Below are 23,663 nucleotides of genomic sequence, written 5' to 3' on the forward strand. Positions count from 1 at the left end.
ACTCTGTTTAGTTTAGGGCATCGTTGTGCATTTGAATTAATTTAATTGGCCATGCAATATATATATATATATATATATATATATATATATATATATATATATATATATATATATATATATATATACAGTATATTAGGGATGTAACGGTATCAAAATTTCAAAATAATACCTCGGTATGAATGGCACGGTACGGTATTTATTGAATCATTTACAGGGAAAACAAAACTAATGAAGAGACTCGAAAAAAGTGCCAGAAGTGTTTATTAAACAGTTTACATGAACACTAAACATATCAATGGCATACAAATTAGCCATCTATCTGTAAACTTTGAAACAGGAACTTCAATTTTTCAATTTTTATAACAAAAAATTATTAAACCATGTAACCACGTTACTTTTTTTCGCAGTACTTTAGCCTACTTTGTGTAATAACGAAAACATTCATTTCAGTGGAAAAATAAGTCCAAAACTCTCTGTTTTAACATTTTGAACAATAGGGCTCTACAATCTTTTGCTTTTTTTTTTTTTTTTTTGAAATTCTTATGTTTTTTAATTTTTCTGATAATCAAATGAAAGCATAAACATTTATTTATTTTTAATCAAATGAAAAATAAACCCTTTTAATTTTTGGCAAACAAACAGAGGCTTACTGTTAAAATCCATCCATGGAAGAAAAATTATATTCAGTTTAAAACGTTTAAATAATAATTGTAGTATTTTTTTCTACAATTAAGTGGTTAATCTTCTTGTAATATTTATTTTTTATTATATATATTGTTTTATGTAAATTATTTAAATAGGAATATATAAACACCTACATTATACTGTACAAAAGTAATACAAGACTAATATTGTTCTGTTTCATGTTAAACCGTACTTTTATTTTGACAGGTTGCTGTGAAGTTTCTGTGTACAGTATGATATGTTGCTAGTTTTCTTAAAGGTTGTATCAGCGATTTCTAGCCTGAAACATAAAGTGTCAAATTCAGCTGAGCTTTCTTCACGATCCGCTCGCTGCCTGCCCCATAAATTGTCTGTGAAAAAAACGCGTCTCTCTGGTCAGCCTAGGGTCCGAGATATGCCAAAAAAACAATCGGCACTACCAACCTTTCCACAGATAAACAAACAGTGTTCCAACCAATCAGCGTCAGGGGTTTGGTGTTGTGGACTTTCGCTCCGCCTCCCTCACATCCCAGCACCAGTAGGAAAGTCCACAACACCAAACCCCTGATGCTGATTGGTTGGAACACTGTTTGATTATCTGTGGAATAGTTGATAGTGCCGATTGTTTTTTTGGCATATCTCGGACCCTAGGCTGACCAGAGAGACACGTTTTTTTCACAGACAATTTATGGGGCAGGCAGCGAGCGGATCGTGAAGAAAGGTCAGCTGAAATTGACACTTTATGTTTTAGGCTAGAAATCGCTGATACAACCTTTAAATGGAACGGTAAAAGTGACACTAACAGCAGCTTTGGAGATTGAGTTTATCTGTTCATGTGAGATGCAAATGCCAAAAATTACCGGGAGCGTCCCGTGTGCTTCAGTATGAGTGTAGTAAAGAAAAAAAACGCGTCTCCACCATTCATACAGACAGCAAACGGAACATGCAGGATTCATATTAAAACGGTCTTTTTGCATTTCAGTTTTCACAGACACTAGTCCATATCGCGATTTGAATTAAGTGACAGACCAACTTTTGATTTATTAATCCAAAAATCAACAAATTCCGTGGCATTCCGCGCTATAGTAGATTAGGTTTTTATGAATGGAGTCCTGCGTGTTTTCGCGGAAGAGACATTGTAAACGCGCCATCATGTAGAGACAGAAATGACATGCCTTCGTGTAAATAAGATAAATAACATAAGGCAATTTAGTTTGTTTAATAAAAGAACAATGTATAGACCTGGGGCCTCATGTACAAAGACTTGCGTTGAATTATTACTAAAACATTGCGTACGGACAAAGCTGTAAATGTGCGTACGCAGTAAAAAAATCAGATGTATGAAACACTGCGTACGCGGAATTCCACGCATATCTCTTTGTACATCTGAATTAACGTGAAATTTAGCGCACATGCACGAGCGCAAAACCCCTCCCTGCCTCCTCCCCCGTATTAATATGGTAATGACTCCACTTTGGCAAAACCAAACGAAAAAGCAAGCAAGAGAAACTTAACAGAATGTGATTTGAAGGTGCTCCTCACCGGTAGACCGGAGAAAAACTGTTATTTGCAAGTTTGTAAAAAAAAAAAAAAAAAAAAAAATAGAGTGGGAGAGTTTAGCTGACGCGGTTAACGCAGTGGGGTCTGAACATCGCACTGTGAACGAATTAAAAAAGAAATGGTCCGATGTAAAGGTGCAGGTGGAGAACAGCGGCGACTTAGCCTACGTTTCAGCGCATCAGTCAAGAGTCATGGAGCGCAAGCAGATGAACATCGTTGTCTTGTAACGGTAAAATATCTTGTTTGAATAAGTGCAACGTTGTCTTTATGAAATAAACAATAGTAGGCCTATGTCTATAAAGGTTCATATAATGCCTCACCACACGGTGTGATGTTGACATAATGTGATTTAGTTTGACACAAAGCAACCGAGTGATCCTTGTCAGCTAGGTAAAATATTTTATAAGAAATTTCTATTTTGATTTTATGGTTATCTGCTGAATTTGCTGATGCTTGTAAATTACATGATGTAATTTATTAACATTTCATCATATTATATAGCCTATATAGCCATTGAGAGGGACATCCCAGTGGATCACAGTGTTGTTTGAATTAGTTTACATAAGATATATATATATATATATATATATATATATATATATAGACGGTTTCAACGGCAACAACATAAACAAACGTTACTGCGCATGCGCGCTTTTGTGGCCCAAACTTAACTTCCGGTAGACATCCAAATAGAATCAATAACAACAGCTAAGTCCTTCTAGAGTAGATTATTTTTTTAATAACAAGCGAAATATGTTGGCTGCGTAAATTAGACTGATTTATTAAAAATGGAAACTCATCCTCTGCCAGCAGGAGGTGCTTTAAGCACGAGAAACGAGGTTTCCCCACTGATCTATATAATTCTCTATTATAGATCAGTGGGTTTCCCCAGTAATGGCTATAGACAAAGCAGCTCTTAATTTAAAAACGCTGCTTTATGCAGGATGAAATGAAAATTACATTTTCTAAAGACAGTCTTTCTTCAGAAATAAAGTGATATAAAAACACCCACGCCTCGGTTTGATTTTTAAACGTGCATTACGTTTATTCAACGAAGTCTATTGGAAAATCAGTCGGTTTTTATATCGTGGCAGGTCGCCACAAATAAATAAATGTTTGGGAAACACATACCACAGCACAATAACCTGAGACCAACTTCATTACTCATTATTAGCTGCGTTTGTAGCCCGCGACACGAACCAGACAGATAAACAAACACAGACCGGAAGTTAACTTAGGTCCAGGCGCGTGCGCCCGATGAAACCGTCTATATATACATAAGATATTTACATACCCTCTATATGTATATTATCTGTATAAAAGTTATTAATACTAATTAAATATAAAATAAGAATATTATTGTGTGTTATTTTTTTGGTGGTGGAGGGGTGGGGTTGGGGGGGGTGCTTTTTTCAGTTTCAGCACATGCCCCTCAAAAGGTCTGTGCACGGCTCTGGTGCCACCGGCATTTCAGCTGCCCAATCGCCCGCTCTACAAGTGCGAGAATGGGCATCATTGTATCTGCGCTCTTGGTCAGTTTGTGGGTTGTTGAGGGGGGTTAACAGCCACGTCTTTAATGGATAACCGCGGTCTCCTGATATGCAGTTAAATAATTACGCTCAATAAAGTAAAACTTAGCTGTTTCCGATTCACGTATCCAAATTGTTCTTCAGATGGCGCCTTTATAGCAATGTCCGCGCAGTCGATCGCTTGCGCTTACATTAGGAAAACCGGTGATCGCTGCAAATTGCGCTTTGTTTGGCTGGTCAACTGCATGGTATGGAAATCTTATATACCTGCTAGACATGCGGATGATCCCGTCCCATACAGCTGGCATTGCACGGCTCAAAGACGACTGGCTTAACCCCGAGCGATCTGCCAGTTCCCTTTGGAAAGAACAATTTGCCAGGAAACCAAGCGTTATCAGCACCTTTAAGGGAACGGGTAATGCGTGGCTCCTCGCTGTCTCCAAATTTGGACCCAACTCAGGAAAGAGCTCCAAAAGGATAGCTCTTGGAAATCTGAAAAGGATTATAAGCCAGTCATCATCGTGGGCCAGAAAATCACTGTGATCCCTAAACGTTCCCTTCGGATTCGGCCATTGATGTATAAGGACAACATTGCCATAGACTAAGGGTTGTATACATTTGCAAATGCTTTTATATGTTCTAAATCACATAATTGTTAGAAAATTTTTTATCAATTAACCCATTTTATCAATAATAAATTAATAGCAATGTTTTTCACATGTGTTGGTGCGATACTTTTTAGTGTGCAATTTAACATATTGCCTCTAGGAGTCGCCAAGGGAAATAAAACAAACACACGCACAAAAAATACACGTACGCCAGACATGGAGTTGGCGTGGATCAACGCACATTCTCACGTTAATTTCATCGTTAGTAAATCCAAACGTGAGCGTGAAATCTGGCGTACGCAAAGTTTTTGTGCGTACGCAGCATGATACATGAGGCCCCTGTTCTATAGGAAAGATAACCTTAAATGACTTCTATTGTGATCTGGCACTATATCGAAAATAAAATGAACTCGACGTTCAAGGGGGTCGGGCAACAGACCGCAAAGGATGATGGCCACGCCTGGGCTGATGGGAATTGTAGTTCCTGCTACCTCCCGTTCGCTCCATTCGCCTGAGCAAACTTTTCTCAGAAGACCTATCGTTTTATCGAGTCATGCGACCACGGTAGTATCGAAAAAATTTGCTATTGCGGTACGACGGTATTTACAATACCGTTACATCCCTACAGTATATATATTAGTGCCCTCCACTAATATTGGCACCCTTGGTAAATATGAGCAAAAGATTCTAACCTGTCACTGAAGTAAATCAAAAGAACCTAGGGGTGAAATCTCATTATGAAATAAATGTTTTTCTCTAGTTCACGTTGGCCACTATTATTGGCACCCAATTATTGCAACGTCCTTTTCCCAAGATAACAGTTCTGAGTTTTCTCCAACAATGTCTAATGAGTTTGGAGAACACCTGACAATAGATCAGAGACCATTCCTTCAAGCAGAATCTCTCTAGATTCTCCAGAATCTCCCTCTTCCCAGCTTCATGTTGGTGCTTCTTCTCTTCAGTTTCTATACAGGGTTCAGGTCAGGGAACAGGGACGGCCAGGGTAGAAGCTTCATTCTGTGCTCAGTGACACAATTTTGTGTTGATTTTGATGTTTGTTTTGGATCATCGTCCTGCTGGAAGATGCAACCACTGCCCCAACAGATTTCCAACAGAGTCGGTCAGATTTTGATTTTTTTATCTGCTGGTATTTGATAGAATCCATGAAGCCATCTAAACAAGATGACCAGGACCTCCGGCAGAAAAATAGGTCCATAACATTGAAGACCCAGCAGTATTTTTAACCGTGGGCATGGGGTACTTTATTATCCGTGTCTGCACCAAAACCATCTGGAGGGTTAGCTGCCAAAAAGCTCATTTCTAGTTCCAATCATGTCTGACAAGTGAATATGCTGGAGTTTGTTTTTGGGTGATCCAGGAGGATTTTTTTTCTTGAAACCCTCTTAATCAACATGTGCTGATGTAGGGTCTGTTTGATCATTTTATTTGAGGCTTTCTTACCCCAAGACTCAACAATTCTTTGCAATTCTGTGATCCTTGGAGAGTCTTTGGCCACTCAAACTCTCCTTCTCATCGTGCTTTAGGATGATATAGACACACGTCCTCCTCCAGGCAGATTTGTAACATCTTTAGTTGATTGGAACTTCTTAATTATTGTCCTGATGGTGGAAATGGGAATTTTCAATGCTTTAGCTCTTTTCTTACAGTCAATTTCTATTTTGTGAAGCTCAACAAACTTGCTCTGCACATCAGAACTATATCTTTGGTTTTACTTGTGATGGATGATAAAGGGAATTTGGCCTTTGTGTTCCTCATATTTATAATCCCGTGGAACAGAAAGTCCTGGCTGGACAATTTTATACTCTTGGCCACGCTGGTGTGCTAAAAAAAATGTAATATTAATGGGAATATAATTTATAGATATTTTACATAGACAAATTTCTAGGGGTGCCAATAATTGTGGCCAACTTGAACTAGAGAAAAATTTCACAGTATTTGTGTTTCCATAAAATGTCAACAAAACATCACTTAAAAAGACACATTTAGACATTGAAGGAATAGTATGAAAGTTTTTTTATTATCATTATTATTTTTATTTCATTGAACATTGAAAATCAGTTTTGAACAAAAAGCATCTTAACAAAGGATTTTTTGCTAAGCATTTTTGAATGAACAGGTTTCAGTGTTCTTTTATTCTCAGCTGTGTTTGCCCATTACAGCGAATGCGAGTCCTGTGGTTGTGGGAATGTGTCAAAAGTGGATATGAGTGTATTGTGTGAATGTGTGAAGGTATGTGTGCTTCAGTGAAGGTCAGTGAAGCTCTGAGAAAGGCCATCCCGATGACGCCGGGTCGAGGTGTCGCTACATGGCGCAGGTGGCAAGGTGAAAGGAAGATGGGGTGGTGTAAAAAAGGGTTGGTTTACTCCTTGCTGATAGCCTTTTTGAGAGCTTCGAAAATAGCCCCGAAGTGAGGCTTCACCTGCTCGCCCAAGTCGGTCATCTTTTTCCTCAGTTCTCCAGATTTCACACTTTCGCGGAACTCCAGGGCTCCCTTCTCCATCTGATCCCTATATTCCTGGATGTAGGGCTCCAGCTGGGTCTTGGTGTCCTTGATAATCTCTGACGCCTTTGCACGCAGAATCTCCACAATGGGCATCAGCTTGGACTTGGTCTCCTCCCAGTTGGGTCCAATCTTCTCCCTTAAGGTCTTGACCACAGGCTCCAGCTTGGTCCTCACTTCCTCCATGTGCTCACGCTGCTTGACCATGTACTCCTCGAGGAAAGGTTTCAGCACATCTCTGTATTCCTGGATGTGTTTCTCCAGCACCTCCCTCAGTTCCTCGCGCTTGGGCTCGATCTGCTTGCGGAGGTCCTCCACGTCCTTGGTCAGCTTGTCACGCATGGGACCGGTGGCCTCCATCACCTGGGCGCCAACTGGGGTCATGGTTTGAAGAGCTTGCTGGATGTAGCCATGGATGTTGTCCACGGACTGGCCCAGGAATTCCCTAAACAGGACGAGGATTTAGGTTAGCTGTCACTGGAATAGCTGATATGGTGTTCTTTCTTAAAGTGTAAGAATTACTCGGAGCATGAAATCAAAATCCCACCATTCTCCAGCTAAAATAAAACACTTTCGAGTAGCCCCTGACCGATATGTGCCATCTTTGCGCTTTCTTACTTGTAGTCTTTGAATTCGGTGTCATCGAGGTGAGTGAGAGCCTTGTGCATGGACTGCTTCATATGATCTGCGTAGACCATGCCTGCAGACTTCACATGGTCCAGCTGTGATGGTGCTTCATCCTGCAGGAAACGGGCCTGGCAGCCTGGACAAAGCAAATGCACATTCAGAGTCTGGAACAAGGGCTGAGCTTTGTGTATTCAATCTCACTAGATTTAAACTGCAATATAATCTGAATTCAAAAACGCTTCTGAAATATCTTCATTGCAGAAAAAATATCTAAACATTCTTCTGATAATTTTAGATGTGAGAAATTAAGACTTTTTTCAGAAAGTAGAATTCTTATCTTACTGGCATAAACTAGAAAGTACCTCTTCAAACCAGAATAATAAAAACAGGTTTATATACATATATTCTTTGAAAATTCTTAACAAAATTGATCTTGGTTAACATTTTAAGACTAACAAGTCTAAAATGCTGATTAGAAAAATGATGTTTTGACAGTGTTGAAGAGAGGGTTTATATACCTGCCAGCAAAACAGCGAGGGCAAGGACTATGAACCTCATCATGGATCTAGATCAGAATGAACAAACAAACACATTAGATGTTGTTAATCATGATAAATACATAGATTTCCAACCAAAGGGAAAGTAGACACTGGGGCTGCAGCACGATTCTTCAGGATGGGTTCATTCTACAGCGTATGTCAGCCTATTAGACTAGACTCTAATTTATCCCAGATTAGACAGAGTTACAAAGGCTTCAGAAACAGATTAGCTCTCAACCACTGCATAATCTGAAATCCCTGGATTAACTTGGTCACACTGATGTGGACCTGGAGAATTGAGCAGACTTGAGGCCTGAAGCTGCTTTCAGCCATCTGAAGAGCAGAAAGGTGGCCAGATGCCATCGAGGGGTTACGTGTCTACAATAACTCATTAGTCTTCAAAACAAAGCGATTACATTTGGTACTTCTAACATTAACAATGAACTACCAAAACATTGAACACAGACTGCAGTTACATTCAATTCATTCTAAGTTTTTCCGTAACTCTCCAAACGCCCCAGTTGTTTCCAGATGAAACCCTATCCCGAGTTACGCTGTAACGTGCGAGGCTGGGCTGCTTACCTGTTGATGTAGCTGGTCTGGGAAGAGACTGAAGAACAGGCCCAGAGATGGCTCTTTTATAGGGCCGAGGGAGAGGGTGGGGGCCTGTATCTGGAGGTGAACCTCACCCCTACACCTCCTCACAGCAGGGTTCAAAGGTTGTCTATTGAGGGACGGGGGAGGACGCATCAGCGCAGTCAGCACAGACACGCATGCTACTTCACATCCACAGCAAAACCTCACAAATATATTGGTTCAGGAAAAATGTCATTCACAGCATTTAATATGTGCTACGTCTATCTGTCAAGTTTTCTGTCTGTATTTTTTTCGATATAATCTCACCCCTTACATATGACTTTGGTTGACATAATATACCCTGGTCAATTTAGTGATATTAAATAATATTACGACTTGGATAAATCCAGTTTATTTAGATTTTCTTTCTAAAAATGTTTGATTTCAACAGTGAGCTTGCGCTGTTATAGCGCCTTTAACAAATAAAACTTTGAGACTTTCTATTAGAAGTTCTATTACAAAATTATTTTCAGTCATTCTGAACATTTTCCTTCTTCATGTTACACTTTCTCAAGATGTTACTTGGACTTTCTTTGATAACAGCAGCATCTGTGTGCAATGCATGTCCTCATGATGTGCCGTATAATTAACAGGATACTGAACTTTGTTACATGATTTAATCGTATTGTTCTTGGAACAGCGTACAAGAATGTAAATAAAGACATTTAGTGTAGCCTAAATCAGTTTTTGTTATCTGTTTTTGCCCTGAACTTTGACCCCATATCATTTGAGCAAAGAACATGTTGAATGCAACAGGATTTGCACAAACATATTTGGAAAGTTTTTATTTTTTATTTATTTATTTAATTTTACATGTATTTCGAACTCCACAAGTTCTGTATTCTCGGTTTTCTCTTCAGATTGTATTTATGGTCTGGAATAGGAACTGATTCGTTAATTTTAATTTAATTGTATTACTACTAAACTACTAATCTTGGTACATTTAGGTAGGAAAACTTATTTTATTGGTAAAGTTGTGAGATGAATAAAACAGGTCACTGTTTCCAGAGAATCACAATTGTATAAAAAATAAATGACTGGAATACTTATTTTACAATGTTGCATTTTAGATTTTAGGGTACATTTTGTATTCACATGTATTGTCTAGTATAATCACACAGAGCTGCGTTTGCGTCTGTGAGCGTCTCGCCTCATGTGGAGATCTCTCTGAGGCCAATAGCGGCCGGAGCCAAAGGGCAAGTCGCTGAGACACATTCAGTGGGACGGGGAGAAAGTCAGATCATTAACATGAGCTTCAAAAGAACATTCATTTCTTCAGTCACATGCCATCTGTTTGCCTTTGTCTTGTTTTCAGAGAGACATGAACCCTATACAATGTAAAATCAGGAGAAGAAAATCCAAGCGGGTTCGTGATGTGTGCGTATCGGTTAATCTGAGTAGGAGTTTAAGTAAACGGATCAAGCAAACACAGAGTGTAATTTGTTCAGGAGAAAATCAATGTGAGTAGAGTTTTAGCCCTCATGTGTGTCTCTGGTTTTTCCCTGTAAGGGCCAGGACTTATTTGAATGTCCTCTCTGATAAGACCCGCCGGGGCATTCGGTCCAGGATCTGCTCTGTGAGGAGAGTGTCGTAATCGTTCCTAGTACACACTGTCTGTATGACAACAGCAGGAGCCTGCCAGCCGCTCCACGGGGCAAAGAGTTTGTGCAGAAAACACTTACTGTTCAATCAGAAACTGTTCTCTCTGGAAAAACACATTCTGTTTCAAGTTCAACGGCATCAAAATAATGCCGGATAGACATTAATGCATTTGAAAACACACCCATGCATTTGCTCATTCAGCAAAAGTTTTTAGCTCTATCTATGAAAGAGTGACAAAAATCATGTGTAATTACTTCAGTGGAAAAACAACAACAAAACAGCCCCAGTAATGCTAAAAAACAATATGGAGTTACTCAGAACAACTTTAGCCTTTGCTTTAAGAATCTGACAATACTGCAGAGATTCATCAACAGAGTAAATCAGTTCAACTCACTGATTAACAGTCAATTATTCTGTCAACATTGTATTTACAACCAGGATTGTTATTTAAAGTGTGTTTTGGAGATGTCATCCTTATCTGTAGATGCTTTAAAAATTCACAAAAATAATATGTTTTGAATGGTTATATATGTGAGGCCCTGCTGAAAAAGCAGCATATGCTGGTTAGGTATGTTTTGGTGCTGGGATGCTGGTTTATGCTGGTCCTGAGGACCAGCATAAACCACTAAAGGACCAGCATAATCCAGCAAAGGACATTAATGCATTTGAAAACACACCCATGCATTTACTCATTCAGCAAAAGCGTTTAGCTTTATCTAAAAGAGCTTTATTTTAAATGACTTCAGAAATTCAAAAATCATGTGTAATTAATTCAGTGGAAAAACAACAACAAAACAGCCCCAGTAATGCTAAAAAATATGGAGTTACTTAGAAGACCTTTAGCCTTTGCTTTAAGAATCTTGACAATACTGCAGTGATTCATCAACATTCAATAAATCAGTTCAATCACTGATTAACTATTCTGTCAGAATTGTATTTACAACCAGGATTGGTATTTAAAGTGTGTTTTGGAGATAGTTCTGTCATCATTATTACTAGAGAATCTGTAGATGCTTTATAAATTCACAAAAATAAAATGTTTTAATGGTTATATATGTGACCCTGGCTGTGTCATTTTTTGTGACTTACTGTTTTCTACATAAGGTAAAGAATATTCTGTGAAAATGTCACGTGTTTAATTGCTCAATGTACTGTTTCCATCCGTGTAGTTCAATTTGTCTAGTTCTCAGGGGATATGTTTTAGCTCATTTTTTTTAGAGTTAATGTAGTTTTAGGATTTTTGTTACTGAAAATAAAACACAAATATGATGAAATGTATGCCATCTGAGCATCCTGCTTTAATGTTTGCTGTGGAGCACCGAGAGAAAGCATTGCACGATGAAGATTGCGTTAAATGTGTTTCTGTGATGTTTTCTTCCCAGCAGTGTCGTTCTCTTCTTTCATCCTCTCTCATTCATCTTTACGAGTGCTCCGACGCTCCTTCTCTTTGTCATGTATCTCTCCTGTCTCCTGCGGCTGCGCATATCAATAGGAGTCGCTTGAGCCGTTAACTCTTCTCACCTCTCGTCTGGACTCTGAGTCTCCTTCCTAAAGCTGAGCTGCATCACAGATCCAAAGATCTCATACTCAGAAGCAGCTTCTTTTGTTTTAGGGTGATATCAATACAGTTGTAATTAAGCAGACAAGAAGAAATGCTTTGACTGTCCAGATCTGTCCAGGTGTTTCACAGGCTCAGGACTAGTGGTTTAGAAAATAGATGGAGAGATGGACAAAAATGATTATTTCAGATGACAAATCATTCATCACAAGACAGAGCAGGTTTAACATCTGAAAATCTCCCGTTATCCTTCCTGCATTACAGGAATGGCTTGAGTTTAAATGATTCAGTTTTGCGACGTTGTCATTTTTCTATCAGTAACTTTACAAAAACATTCCACGTGAAATACTTGGCTAAATTTGCTCCAGTTATTCAGTGATATGACTATGTACAGCATTTTTTTTTTTTGTCCTGATATTTCAGTCTGAGTTGCTGTTTTATGTCATTATATCTCATACATTTGTTGCATTTTTGCCACTGGGTTAAAGGCCACATTTTGATGTGAAAACAGTAACTCATTCTTTATTACAACTATTTCCCACAGATTATAATGTCATCAAGTCTATATACGGAACAGCCTGAAACACGAATGATGTTACGCTTCTTCTTTGGCTGGATTCACCTTCATCTCTGGAGCAGATGTGTGCAGATAGTCCTTCATGATCCTTTCAGTTACAATAAAATAAACCAACAAACAATAATGTCAATAAAGACATTTACACAATGCATTTGTCTATGAATACTCATTTCAAGCATTTAAGATCATGAGAAACATGCACTGGGTTCCCGTATAATCATTTTTACTCATCTGAAACCTTCATTATTATAGGCTACTGTTCTTTTATAGTCACATCTGAATGGTCAGTAAACGCAGTAGAAATGGTGGAATAGTGTCATTTTCTTGGTAATATAGGGTCAAATTACAATCATTACAAAACACTGCTCTTTCACCTCGTCCCCTCAGCAAGTGCAGTCCTAAACTCATTGTGAAACTGCAGCACTGAGGTAAAAGGCCAGAATGAAGAGTTCCTGCAGTTTTGTGTTGTTTCTGAGTGAGAACACGCTAAATCCTCACGTTAAATGTTCGGTCTCCTTACTACAGGAATACAAGCCATTGTTAACATGTTTGGCCTCCTGGTTGCATATAAAACCATATCAGCATGCAGGGCTGGGTAGATTACTTACGAATTGTAATCCGTTACTGATTCCAGATTATATAACAATTGTAGTCAGTAACGTAATCCATTACATTCAACTTTTTAGGTAATATAATCAGATTACTTTTAGATGACTGTACTTTTGATTACTTTAACTTGTTTATCACATTGATTTAAAAAGGATAATCTTGAACCATAGTGATGTAAAATATGCAAAGAGTAAGAAATTTGTAATTTACAACATGAAGTGCAGTAAACGTTATGTCACATCAAGGTTTGCCAAACTAGGGTTCGTAGAGGAACTGAAGGGGGTTGTGAGTTTAATGAAAAGCTAACAATTAATTCAATCCTAAAAAGATTTAAATAAATCATTTTAAAACAAAGTCCTTCACTTGATGGCCATATTAGCAACACCTTTCGATCTTAATGAATCCTGAAATCTCAAAAACTGCTTGCTGAACTCACAATTAAATGACATGTCAAATCAGCCACAACATCTGAAATTAATTGCCCTATGAATGTTGTTTCTTATGCTCAAATAGTGTTTAAAAAGGTTCGTTTTCAGTTGATCAATTCATCATTTCTAAATTAAGTATTATAACAGACCAGTTATTTAGGAGTTGTCAGAGGTTCATTATATCATTTAGAAAGTGTAACTAAATGATTAATAAACTTTAAATGCACATTTATAGATATTATTTAGACATATAATAATAGTTACTAAATGCTTTATCAGCACATATTCTGACTGTATTTCATGATTAATTCAGGTGGGTATTAAACATTTAGTAGTTGTCGGTTATCCATTTTTGTGAGCTCAACTAAAGGGAAGACTATGTATGCCTCATAAAACTTTTACAAAGGGGTTTTAAAGTGATATAGAACATAGAAATATTTATTTCAAGATGCAAAAAAACTGTACAATTGTGTGTGTGTTCTGTGTTACTCTGTGTTGTTTGTTTCCTTTTTCTCTTTAAATCTTTCTTTTGTAAAAGCTTTACGAGGCATAAATAGTCTTCACTTTAGATGAGCTCACAAAAACCGTTAACTACCAACTACTAAATGTTTTATAATTACTTGAATTAATAATGCATTACAGTAGCAATAAAGCATTTATTAACACACTATTACTATATTTCAAAATAATATGTATAAATGTACATTTAAATAGTTCATTAATCATTTACTTACACTTTCTAAATGATCTTATGAACCATTGGTGACAACTAAATAACTGATTTGTAAATAATGTAACACTTAATTTAGAACTGATAAATTGATCATTAATAAAGTATGATTAACAATATAGATATGTTCAAAAATCAAGAACAAAGCATTTAAAGCTGCATTCATATAGTGCTTACTACTGTCTATTAATGAAGAGATAATGATTTATAAATGATGAATTGACTATTCACTAATGCTCAACTAATGGTTCATAGTGTGGAGTTATTATAAAGTGTTACCAAAAAGATTTATTTTTTAAAATCTCTGGTGTACTTACAATAAACATATTTGATGAATAAGGTTTAGATGACAAAAAGTTTTTTGTAATAGCTACATTACATGTAAATAAGAAATAACGTGGATATGTACATTTGAATTGAGACAAAAGTCTTCCAAAGACATAATAATATATGTTTAAAAAAACCTACAGAGTGATAATTCAAATAAAAATGAATGTGTTCATCAGTAGTTAACACAATGGTAAAACCCTTCTTAAACCTGAAATGATTTTTGTAAATCCATTGATCAAATGCTGTGTCCACCTGAATAATGACTAGTTTATGTGTGAATGGCCACAAGACTGGACTTTCTGAGTGATTATAATCAGTTGGCTATTTTAGACAAATGTAAAAGATGAAAAAGAGAAATTAGGGAGAATCAATGAATTATAAATAATATAAATATTGTGTGAATAATATGTAATCATGTAATCCATTAAAAGTAACTGTAGTCTGATTCTGAATATTTTAAAATGTAACTTACTCTGATTACAAGTACTTCATTTTTGTAATCGGATTACGTAATCCAGATCACATCTAATCAGTTACTACCCAGATCTGTCCACGCGTTTGGAATAATTTGAATCGAATAAAAGCAAAATAAGTATGTTGTTGTGTGTCCAAATAGATGCATTGATTGAGTGGATCATGTGTTCAAGGCTCACTGGGGTTACATTTGCTTTCACAAACAGACACCCACCTGCACTGATAAAGAAGGCCTGCTGTTTGCTGTTAGTCAATGTCCGCAGTGAGACTTGGCCTCACGTCCAGCAAATGTCCTCTCAAAGTTAAGAGTTAATAAAACACAAATCATGCAGATTCAGCATCTGTTTTATGTTAGCCTGTGTCACATATTCTTCCCATATTCTTTGATTTCTTCTTAACTGTTTATATATGTGTGTGTGTGTGTGTTTGTGTGTGTGTGTGTGTGTGTGTGTGTGCGTGCGTGTGCGTGTGCGTGTGCGTGTGTGTTTGTTTTTGTGACATATCAGGACACAAATTTGTGTAATAACATGGGTATGACATAGGTATTACAAGGAGAGGGTGACTTATGAGGACATTGCCCATGTCCCCACTTTTCAAAAGGCTTATAAATCATACAGAATACGTTTTTTTGAGAATGTAAAGATATGCACAGTCTCCTGTGAGGGCTAGGTTTAGGTGTAGGGAAGGTGTAGGGTGATAGCAAATATCGTTTGTACAGTATAAAAACCATTACGTCTATGGAATGTCCCCACAATTCACAAAAACAAACATGTGTGTGTGTGTGTGTGTGTGTGTGTGAATGCTGTAAATGTTTGCTGTAAGCTGCTGTAGCATCACTTTCTGGATTCTAATCGAGAATGATTTAGTGAATGTATTCATAGACTAACTGTGCTGAGCTCTTTACTGCCGACCCGCGGCACACAGCAGACGCAGACGATGACAGCTCAGAGGATTTGGACACTGAAGCCACACAAACTTAAAGCACTGGGAGATATTCTGGCTTTTAAATGCTTCTGCCTTCTTTCTTGAAAGTACCCAAGAAGCGTCCATACACTTCCTAGAGCAACACTGAAAATGCATACAGTGCTGGACAAAATAATTAGACCACTAGTATTTTCACCAGCTGAAAACAATCAGTTATTTCTATCTTTTGCTGTAGTGTGTTAGTAGTAAATATCAGTTTACATATCCAAACATTCATTTTGCCATTTATTGTAATAATCCAGTGAGATTTTTGTTCCCTTCCGAGGGAACTCTCACCGTGTCCCCTAGGGGTCGCTATTGGGGAACGCCGCAGCGTGACTCGTGTCTGAAGAATGCATATGAAAAAAAACTACATGAAATTGCCGGCAACAGCGTATGACATCACCGCGACACGACCGCCGCTGCTGGTGTGTCACTACCGGGCGTCACTGTATAAAGAGGCGCCGGTGTAAACACACATCCTCTTCGTCGTCTTCAGCTTCTCTTAGTCTAGGAGTGCATGTATTCTCTCACCGGAGGCCTGCGTGACGTGTGTGGTAATCTGATACCCGCACTTTCACACTGCCCGAGCTGTGAGGGGAGAACGCAAGCAAGATTAGCTCTTGAGAGAGTAGAATGCGATCGGTGCATTCATTGCTTGTTTGTAACGAGAGGCACGCTCTCATACCCACTTGCAACGACTCTTTGCTACGTGGGTGTGGTAAATTACAGCTCGTCCAGCTCCCGAGGGACTAATGGGCTTATCGCAAAAACGCAGTCGCAAAGGAGGGAGGTGAGTTTCTCTGTTCCTCATTTTGCATGAGTGTGTTTGCCTCTCGCGGCATTAACTAACGCATTCGCGGTGTCGCCAGCGGCTCCTTGCTCGCTTTATTCCTGAGGGAATTTGGCGCTTGGGCGGAGTATGTGTAGCTCCCGCGGGAGCCGAATATGTGCTGCGCATCACAATTTGCGGAGTTAATTAACCGCCAAAAAAAAGGGGGATTTCCTAGACTAGTTCAGCCTTGATTATGGTAGAACAGTCTTATTAACTGCGGCTATCTGAGGCTAGCTGTGTGTTAATTCTTCTCCCTTTAGGGTCTGGAGGCTTTCGGTCAGTTTTCGCCTCTGGTGGTCCTTCCTACACACAGTTATCTGAGGATGTCTGTGTGTTGGCTTACTGAATGCTCCCCTTTGGGGGTTTTTGGGCATTTTTACTTTAAGCTCTTGCCTAGATGGTACTGTCTCCCCTGCTAGGTTTTTAAGTAGACAGCCAACTCTGTTGGTTTGGGCTGCTTTTGGGAGGACTAACCAGAGGTCTTTCACTGATCTGTTAGTTTTCCCAGGCTCATTGGCCTTGCTGGATTTATGTGACTATGGACTAGGTAGAACACTGCCTTTAAGTCCTTCATTCCATGAAGGCCCAGGTCTGAGCCCCAACAACACAAGCTCCCTGCATGCTACCTTGAACCTATAACTTCTTAGCGGTTCTTATGTCCCATAAGAACCTCATTTCTGATGGTCCGGATTTTTACTCCTTAAACGGTTTTGTTTAAGTTTGAGTTAAATGCAGATCACTTATGGGTGAGTACAATCCATTTTTTCTTTTTAATAAAAGAAAAGGAACTTCATACTGTCTCAGCCCTGTGTGTTGTGTTTTTGTTTCTCAGAGAAAAATATGACAAGTCTATGGCGGATGGTCCCCCTCTGATCCTACGGATTATGGTTACGGCAGTGTTCGTCCTCTCTACGCCACAGGTCGTGCGGTAAACCACCCTTACAGCATACGTTAGACATAGGACTTATGTCCTCTTCAAGGTAAGCTCCCTAAGTTTCTTCCTTAGGATTGCCCTTGGCATGTTTAACGCTGTCCTTTGTAGCCCTCCCTGTTCAGGTTGATTCTCATTCTTCAGGCCCCACGCACGAGCTGGGCTCTCCCCTTTCCGAGGAAAGAGTCCCTAATGAGCACCCCCTCGGCTGGATGGGCACGCACGAGCTGGGCTCTCCCCTTTCTGAGGAAAGGGTCCCCAATGAGCGCCCCCTCGTCAGGACGGGCGTTCCTCCCTGGCCTTCAGGGTTAGGAGTCTGTCCTCATGACTAACCAGGAGCTCTCCCTTCTCAGGGCCTTGAGGTGACTTTGGTAGCTCCCCTTTCTGCGGAAAGGGTCCTATTAGAGCACCACCCTCTGGCGGGTGTTGGTATTCCTCCCTGTCCTTCAGGGTTTTGGAGCCTACCCTAGACGTTGCTAGAATCAAGAGCGTCTTACATAGAAGTCTCTTCAAGCTGCTGGCAGCTCACCTTATTCAAGGTTCCTTCAAAGCAGCGCCACTGCCGCATGGCGAATTTCTCCCTTTTTTTCCAAATGGAAGAAATAGTCACTACCTCCTCTCAGGCTTCCTGAATCGAGCACGATTGCTCCCCTTTGCGAAGGGTCCCAATTTTAGAGGTAATTTCTGAGCACCACCTCCTAGTAGGCATCCATGTGGACTGGGTTTAGTATGCTCCCCTTTACACTAAAGAGTCCCTTCAGAGCGTTGCCCTTTTTAAGGACGGATGTTCCTCCCTGCAGCTTAGGGTTAGGGGTCTGTCCGCTATTTGCGTCCACTATCATGATGGTCAGTAGCTCCATGATTTCATCAGTCGACTAACAGTTTGCGGACTGTCTGTCCTGATTGGGGTGTAGCATTGCTCCCCTCTCTCAATCTAAATGCTTGTCATCTCTGACAAGCCTGGAGCTTTAATGGTGAAACCCCCTTAAAGGGAAAAACACTGTCTCTAAAATCCCCTTTGCTAGGGTAAGTGTCCCACGCTAAACCCTGGGCACTTTCTGAAATCCACAATAGTGGTAAGTTCCCACTGAGTTTCTGGGTTCTTTTCTAAAATCCTATATGGTATGGGTTACGCGGTTCTTCGTTCCCATTCTTGAGTTGGTTTTAAAACCCCGGTCTCCCTGGGCCCAACTCCACTCGATATCACCTTCGATATCTCCTGACCATCTGTTATACAGGGTGTGTTACCTGACGGTAACCCCTGCTAGAACGGTTTCTGTCCTAGGACAGGTCTGTTAGGTGCTATTTCTGAGTCAGTTCACTGAGGGAACTAGACTCAGTGTCATGATCTGGGCTGTGAGACTTCCCTCAGCCACCTGAGGTCGCTGTTTTCCCTTCCCTGCACTCACTTTCCTAAGTATTCACTCATGTTTTGTAATTAACACTGATTCACTCACAGCTGTTCACCATTTGGACTTTAGTATAAGAACTCTCATTTCTCACTTCTGCTTCATGGTTGCATTGTGTTTTGTCCTCAGTGTTTTTGTGTCATAGATCTCAGCTCCTGACCTTGTTCTTGTTTTGTTCTTTGAGTTTATGTTCAGTTGTGCCGTGTTGGCCTTTTGCTTTGTTTGTTTTGTTATTTTCATTAAAATCTTTACTTACCTGCATCTGGACCCAGACCTCCCTTGTTTCTAACGTGACAGAATGCAACCATCATCGATGGGTCCAGCGGGGAGTTTTTCTTTTAAGGAGACGGTGACTTTGCCCGAGTGGATGGTGGCCACTTGCGCTCGTTGGACGGCGGAGGCAGCAGCGGCCGCTATCTCTGTTCCTGACGCAGCGCCATCCGCTGTCTCTGTTCCTGGCGTGGCAGTGACTGAGCCCGAGTGGATGACAGCCATTTTCGCTCGTTGGGCGGCGGAGGCGGCGTCCACTGTCCCTGTTCCGGACGCGGCGGTGACCGCGCTCCCTGTTCCGGACGCGGCGGTGACCGCGCTCTCTGTTCCGGACGCGGCGGTGACCGCGCTCTCTGTTCCGGACGCGGCGGTGACCGCGCTCTCTGTTCCGGACGCGGCGGTGACCACTATCTCCGATCCTGATGCGGCGGTGACCGCTATCTCCGATCCTGACGCGGCGGTGACCACTATCTCCGAACCTGACGCGGCGGTGACCGCTATCTCCGATCCTGACGCGGCGGTGACCGCTCTCTCTGCTCCTGACGCGGCGGTGACCGCGCTCTCCGCTCCTGACGCGGCGGTGACCGCTATCTCCGATCCTGACGCGGCGGTGACCGCTCTCTCTGCTCCTGAAGCGGCGTGGAGCGCTCTCTCTGCTCCTGACGTGGCGGTGACCGCTCTCTCTGCTCCTGACGCGGCGGTGACCGCTCTCTCTGCTCCTGACGCGGCGGTGACCGCTCTCTCTGCTCCTGACGCGGCGGTGACCGCGCTCTCTGCTCCTGACGCGGCGGTGACCGCTCTCTCTGCTCCTGACGCGGCGGTGACCGCTATCTCCGATCCTGACGCGGCGGTGACCGCTCTCTCTGCTCCTGACGCGGCGGTGACCGCTCTCTCTGCTCCTGACGCGGCGGTGACCGCTCTCTCTGCTCCTGACGCGGCGGTGACCGCGCTCTCTGCTCCTGACGCGGCGGTGACCGCTATCTCCGATCCTGACGCGGCGGTGACCGCTCTCTCTGCTCCTGAAGCGGCGTGGAGCGCTCTCTCTGCTCCTGACGTGGCGGTGACCGCTCTCTCTGCTCCTGACGCGGCGGTGACCGCGCTCTCTGCTCCTGACGCGGCGGTGACCGCGCTCTCTGCTCCTGACGCGGCGGTGACCGCTCTCTCTGCTCCTGACGCGGCGGTGACCGCTCTCTCTGCTCCTGACGCGGCGGTGACCGCGCTCTCTGCTCCTGACGCGGCGGTGACCGCGCTCTCTGCTCCTGACGCGGCGGTGACCGCTCTCTCTGCTCCTGACGCGGCGGTGACCGCGCTCTCTGCTCCTGACGCGGCGGTGACCGCTCTCTCTGCTCCTGACGCGGCGGTGACCGCTCTCTCTGCTCCTGACGCGGCGGTGACCGCGCTCTCTGCTCCTGACGCGGCGGTGACCGCTCTCTCTGCTCCGGACGCGGCGGTGTCCGCTCTCTCTGCTCCGGACGCGGCGGTGACCGCTCTCTCTGCTCCTGACGTGGCGGTGACCGCGCTCTCTGCTCCTGACGTGGCGGTGACCACTCTCTCTGCTCCGGACGCGGCGGCGACCGCTCTCTCTGTTCCGAACGCGGCGGTGACCGCTCTCTCTGCTCCTGACGCGGCGGTGACTGCGCTCTCTGCTCCTGACGCGGCGGTGACCGCTCTCTCTGTTCCGGACGCGGCGGTGACCGCGCTCTCTGCTCCTGACGCGGCGGTGACCGCTCTCTCTGTTCCGGACGCGGCGGTGATCGCTCTCTCTGTTCCGGACGCGGCGGCGACCGCTCTCTCTGTTCCTGTTCCCCTGGCTGCAGGGCCAGCTCGCATTCCTCTGGCTGCGGGGCCCGCGGACGTTCTACTGGCGGCGAGGTCAGCTCCCGTTCCTCTGGCGGCAGTGTCAACCCACGTTACTCCGCTGCACGGGCCAGGCCCGCCATCCCTCCCCCTGAGACACCTTCCACCGTTCCTCCTCCCTCCAGATTTTTTGTTTTTGTTTTGGGAACGTCTGGAAGCCGTTCCCTTGAGAGGGGGTACTGTCATGATCTGGGCTGTGAGACTTCCCTCAGCCACCTGAGGTCGCTGTTTTCCCTTCCCTGCACTCACTTTCCTAAGTATTCACTCATGTTTTGTAATTAACACTGATTCACTCACAGCTGTTCACCATTTGGACTTTAGTATAAGAACTCTCATTTCTCACTTCTGCTTCATGGTTGCATTGTGTTTTGTCCTCAGTGTTTTTGTGTCATAGATCTCAGCTCCTGACCTTGTTCTTGTTTTGTTCTTTGAGTTTATGTTCAGTTGTGCCGTGTTGGCCTTTTGCTTTGTTTGTTTTGTTATTTTCATTAAAATCTTTACTTACCTGCATCTGGACCCAGACCTCCCTTGTTTCTAACGTGACACTCAGTAGTACTGGCAGCTCCTGTTCTAAATAAGTCTAAGTTTATACTTAGCCATTTCTCCCGAAGGAATCACTTGATTCCAAGCCTGAGCTGTGCCCTGGGTCCTTTGACCCATCCAGGTAAGTGGGTAACAGTTCAGGCCATTGGCCGTGGGGAATAAACGTTCTGACAGCCGTCACCACGTCCTAATTGGGGCAATTCTTCTCAGAATTGATGCATAGTGCTGGCTGTCATAGCATGCACTCCCCTCAGCATGGAAGCATGGGTATAACCGTTCCCCAATAGCAACCCCTAGGGGACGCAGTGAGAACTCCCTCGGAAGGGAACGTCTCTAGGTTATGTATGTAACCATGGTTCCCTGAGAAGGGAACGAGACACTGCGTCCCCTACACCTCTTTATACAGTGACGCCCGGTAGTGACGCACCAGCAGCGGCGGTCATGCCGCTGTGACGTCATACGCTGTCACCGGCCATTTCATGTTGTTTTTTCATATGCATTCTTCAGACACGAGTCACGCTGTGGCGTTCCCCAATAGCGACCCCTAGGGGACGCGGTGAGAGTTCCCTTCTCAGGGAACCATGGTTACATACGTAACCTAGAGACGTTTGACAACAGCCAGTGCTCCACAAAAGAGATCTGGGGCCTCATTTATAAAGTGTGCATTGACACAGATTTGATCTTAGAGTGTGCCTACGGTTAAATTAAAAAGTGGCTTTGACGTAAAAAAAAAAAAAAAAGTGCTTGGCATCACATCAGGGTCTGAGCAGACGTACACACTTCCTTTTGTCAGAGTACTGCAGGTTTTTGGAAATGACTAAAACTAAAGACTGACAGTCAATGTTTAATGTTCAGATATTATTTAAAAAAAAATGTAAAGCATATTGGCTGGTTTATTTGTCTGGTGTTCTATGAGAGCTGTGCGTGGAAGGAGTGGAGTGTTTTTCGAAGGTTTTCTTTTTTAACACGGGGATAGTTGTAACACACATGGTTTAAATATTTCCACACATGATTTATGGTATTTACTAGTTGACATAGCAACACTACACAGAGAAAAAAGTGCGCCAAAATTCAAAAGTCTTCTGAAGATATTGCTGAATATTTATATTAAAAAAAGTATTAATAAAATATTTAAATTTTTTAAAAAGTACACCAAAATTCAAGTCATTTGAAGATATTGCTGAAAATTTATATTAAAAAAGTATTTATAAAATAAATAAAAAATAATAATTAAAAGAGCACAAATTCAAAAGTCTTTTGAAAAAATTGCTAAATATTTATTTTACCATAGTAAAAGTAAATTTCTGTATTTTTAGTATTCATTTAAAATGAGACAAATCTGCTATTATTTTAATCTCCAATCAGTTTAGATAGTTTATTAATGCTTTGCAAACCAGCAGAAGACAATAACCTGTATTAAATTGCAGTTGTGCAGATGGGGAACGTTGTAACACTGTGTTACAATATGCCCCGCTGTTATTAAACTATTGTCACAATCTGGCTGGGTTGAGGAGTGGAGATGGAGGAGAACCGGAGTAGATGAATATAAAGAAGTTTATTAAATAAAACACTGCAAATGAATACAAACAAACAAAAACCGAGAGCAAGAAGCAGAACATGAAACATTAGTAACATTACATTGACCGACAAACGGGGTGTGCAAACACAGACTTAAATACACATTAACGGGGGCGTGGTCACAAACAAGATAACGAGGGGGAAATACAAATATGGGCATGAACAAACCAAATGGAAACAAAACTAGAGGGGAAGACAAGGACTAAACCATTAGAACTGGAAACATAGGGGGAAAAACACTAGGAGAACAGAACAAGACAATCCTGACAACTATGCTATTCTGTGA

General features: G+C 41.8%; 1 protein-coding gene across 1 annotated transcript; it reads right to left on the bottom strand.

The window, feature by feature from the left end:
• Window positions 1-6,379: 6,379 nt before the first annotated feature.
• apoa1b (apolipoprotein A-Ib) lies at window positions 6,380-8,730 on the bottom strand. The gene is made up of 4 exons (XM_073818468.1): window positions 8,630-8,730; window positions 8,027-8,073; window positions 7,500-7,644; window positions 6,380-7,326 (listed from the first exon to the last, which is right to left on the bottom strand). Exons 2-4 carry the CDS (start codon window positions 8,067-8,069, stop codon window positions 6,741-6,743), a joined length of 774 nt encoding a protein of 257 aa, XP_073674569.1. The 5' UTR covers window positions 8,070-8,073; window positions 8,630-8,730; the 3' UTR covers window positions 6,380-6,740.
• Between the last annotated feature and the right edge of the window lie 14,933 nt (window positions 8,731-23,663).

Source organism: Garra rufa, chromosome 14, assembly GCF_049309525.1.
Source record: "Garra rufa chromosome 14, GarRuf1.0, whole genome shotgun sequence".
NCBI classification, from domain to species: domain Eukaryota; kingdom Metazoa; phylum Chordata; class Actinopteri; order Cypriniformes; family Cyprinidae; genus Garra; species Garra rufa.

Coding starts and splice junctions, on each gene's coding strand:
- apoa1b (XM_073818468.1), bottom strand. CDS start 8,069: ATGATGAGGTTCATAGTCCTTGCCCTCGCTGTTTTGCTGGCAG. Junction 7,645..8,026: donor CCTCGCTGTTTTGCTGGCAG/GTATATAAACCC, acceptor TGCTTTGTCCAG/GCTGCCAGGCCCGTTTCCTG. Junction 7,327..7,499: donor ACCGAATTCAAAGACTACAA/GTAAGAAAGCGC, acceptor CGTCCTGTTTAG/GGAATTCCTGGGCCAGTCCG.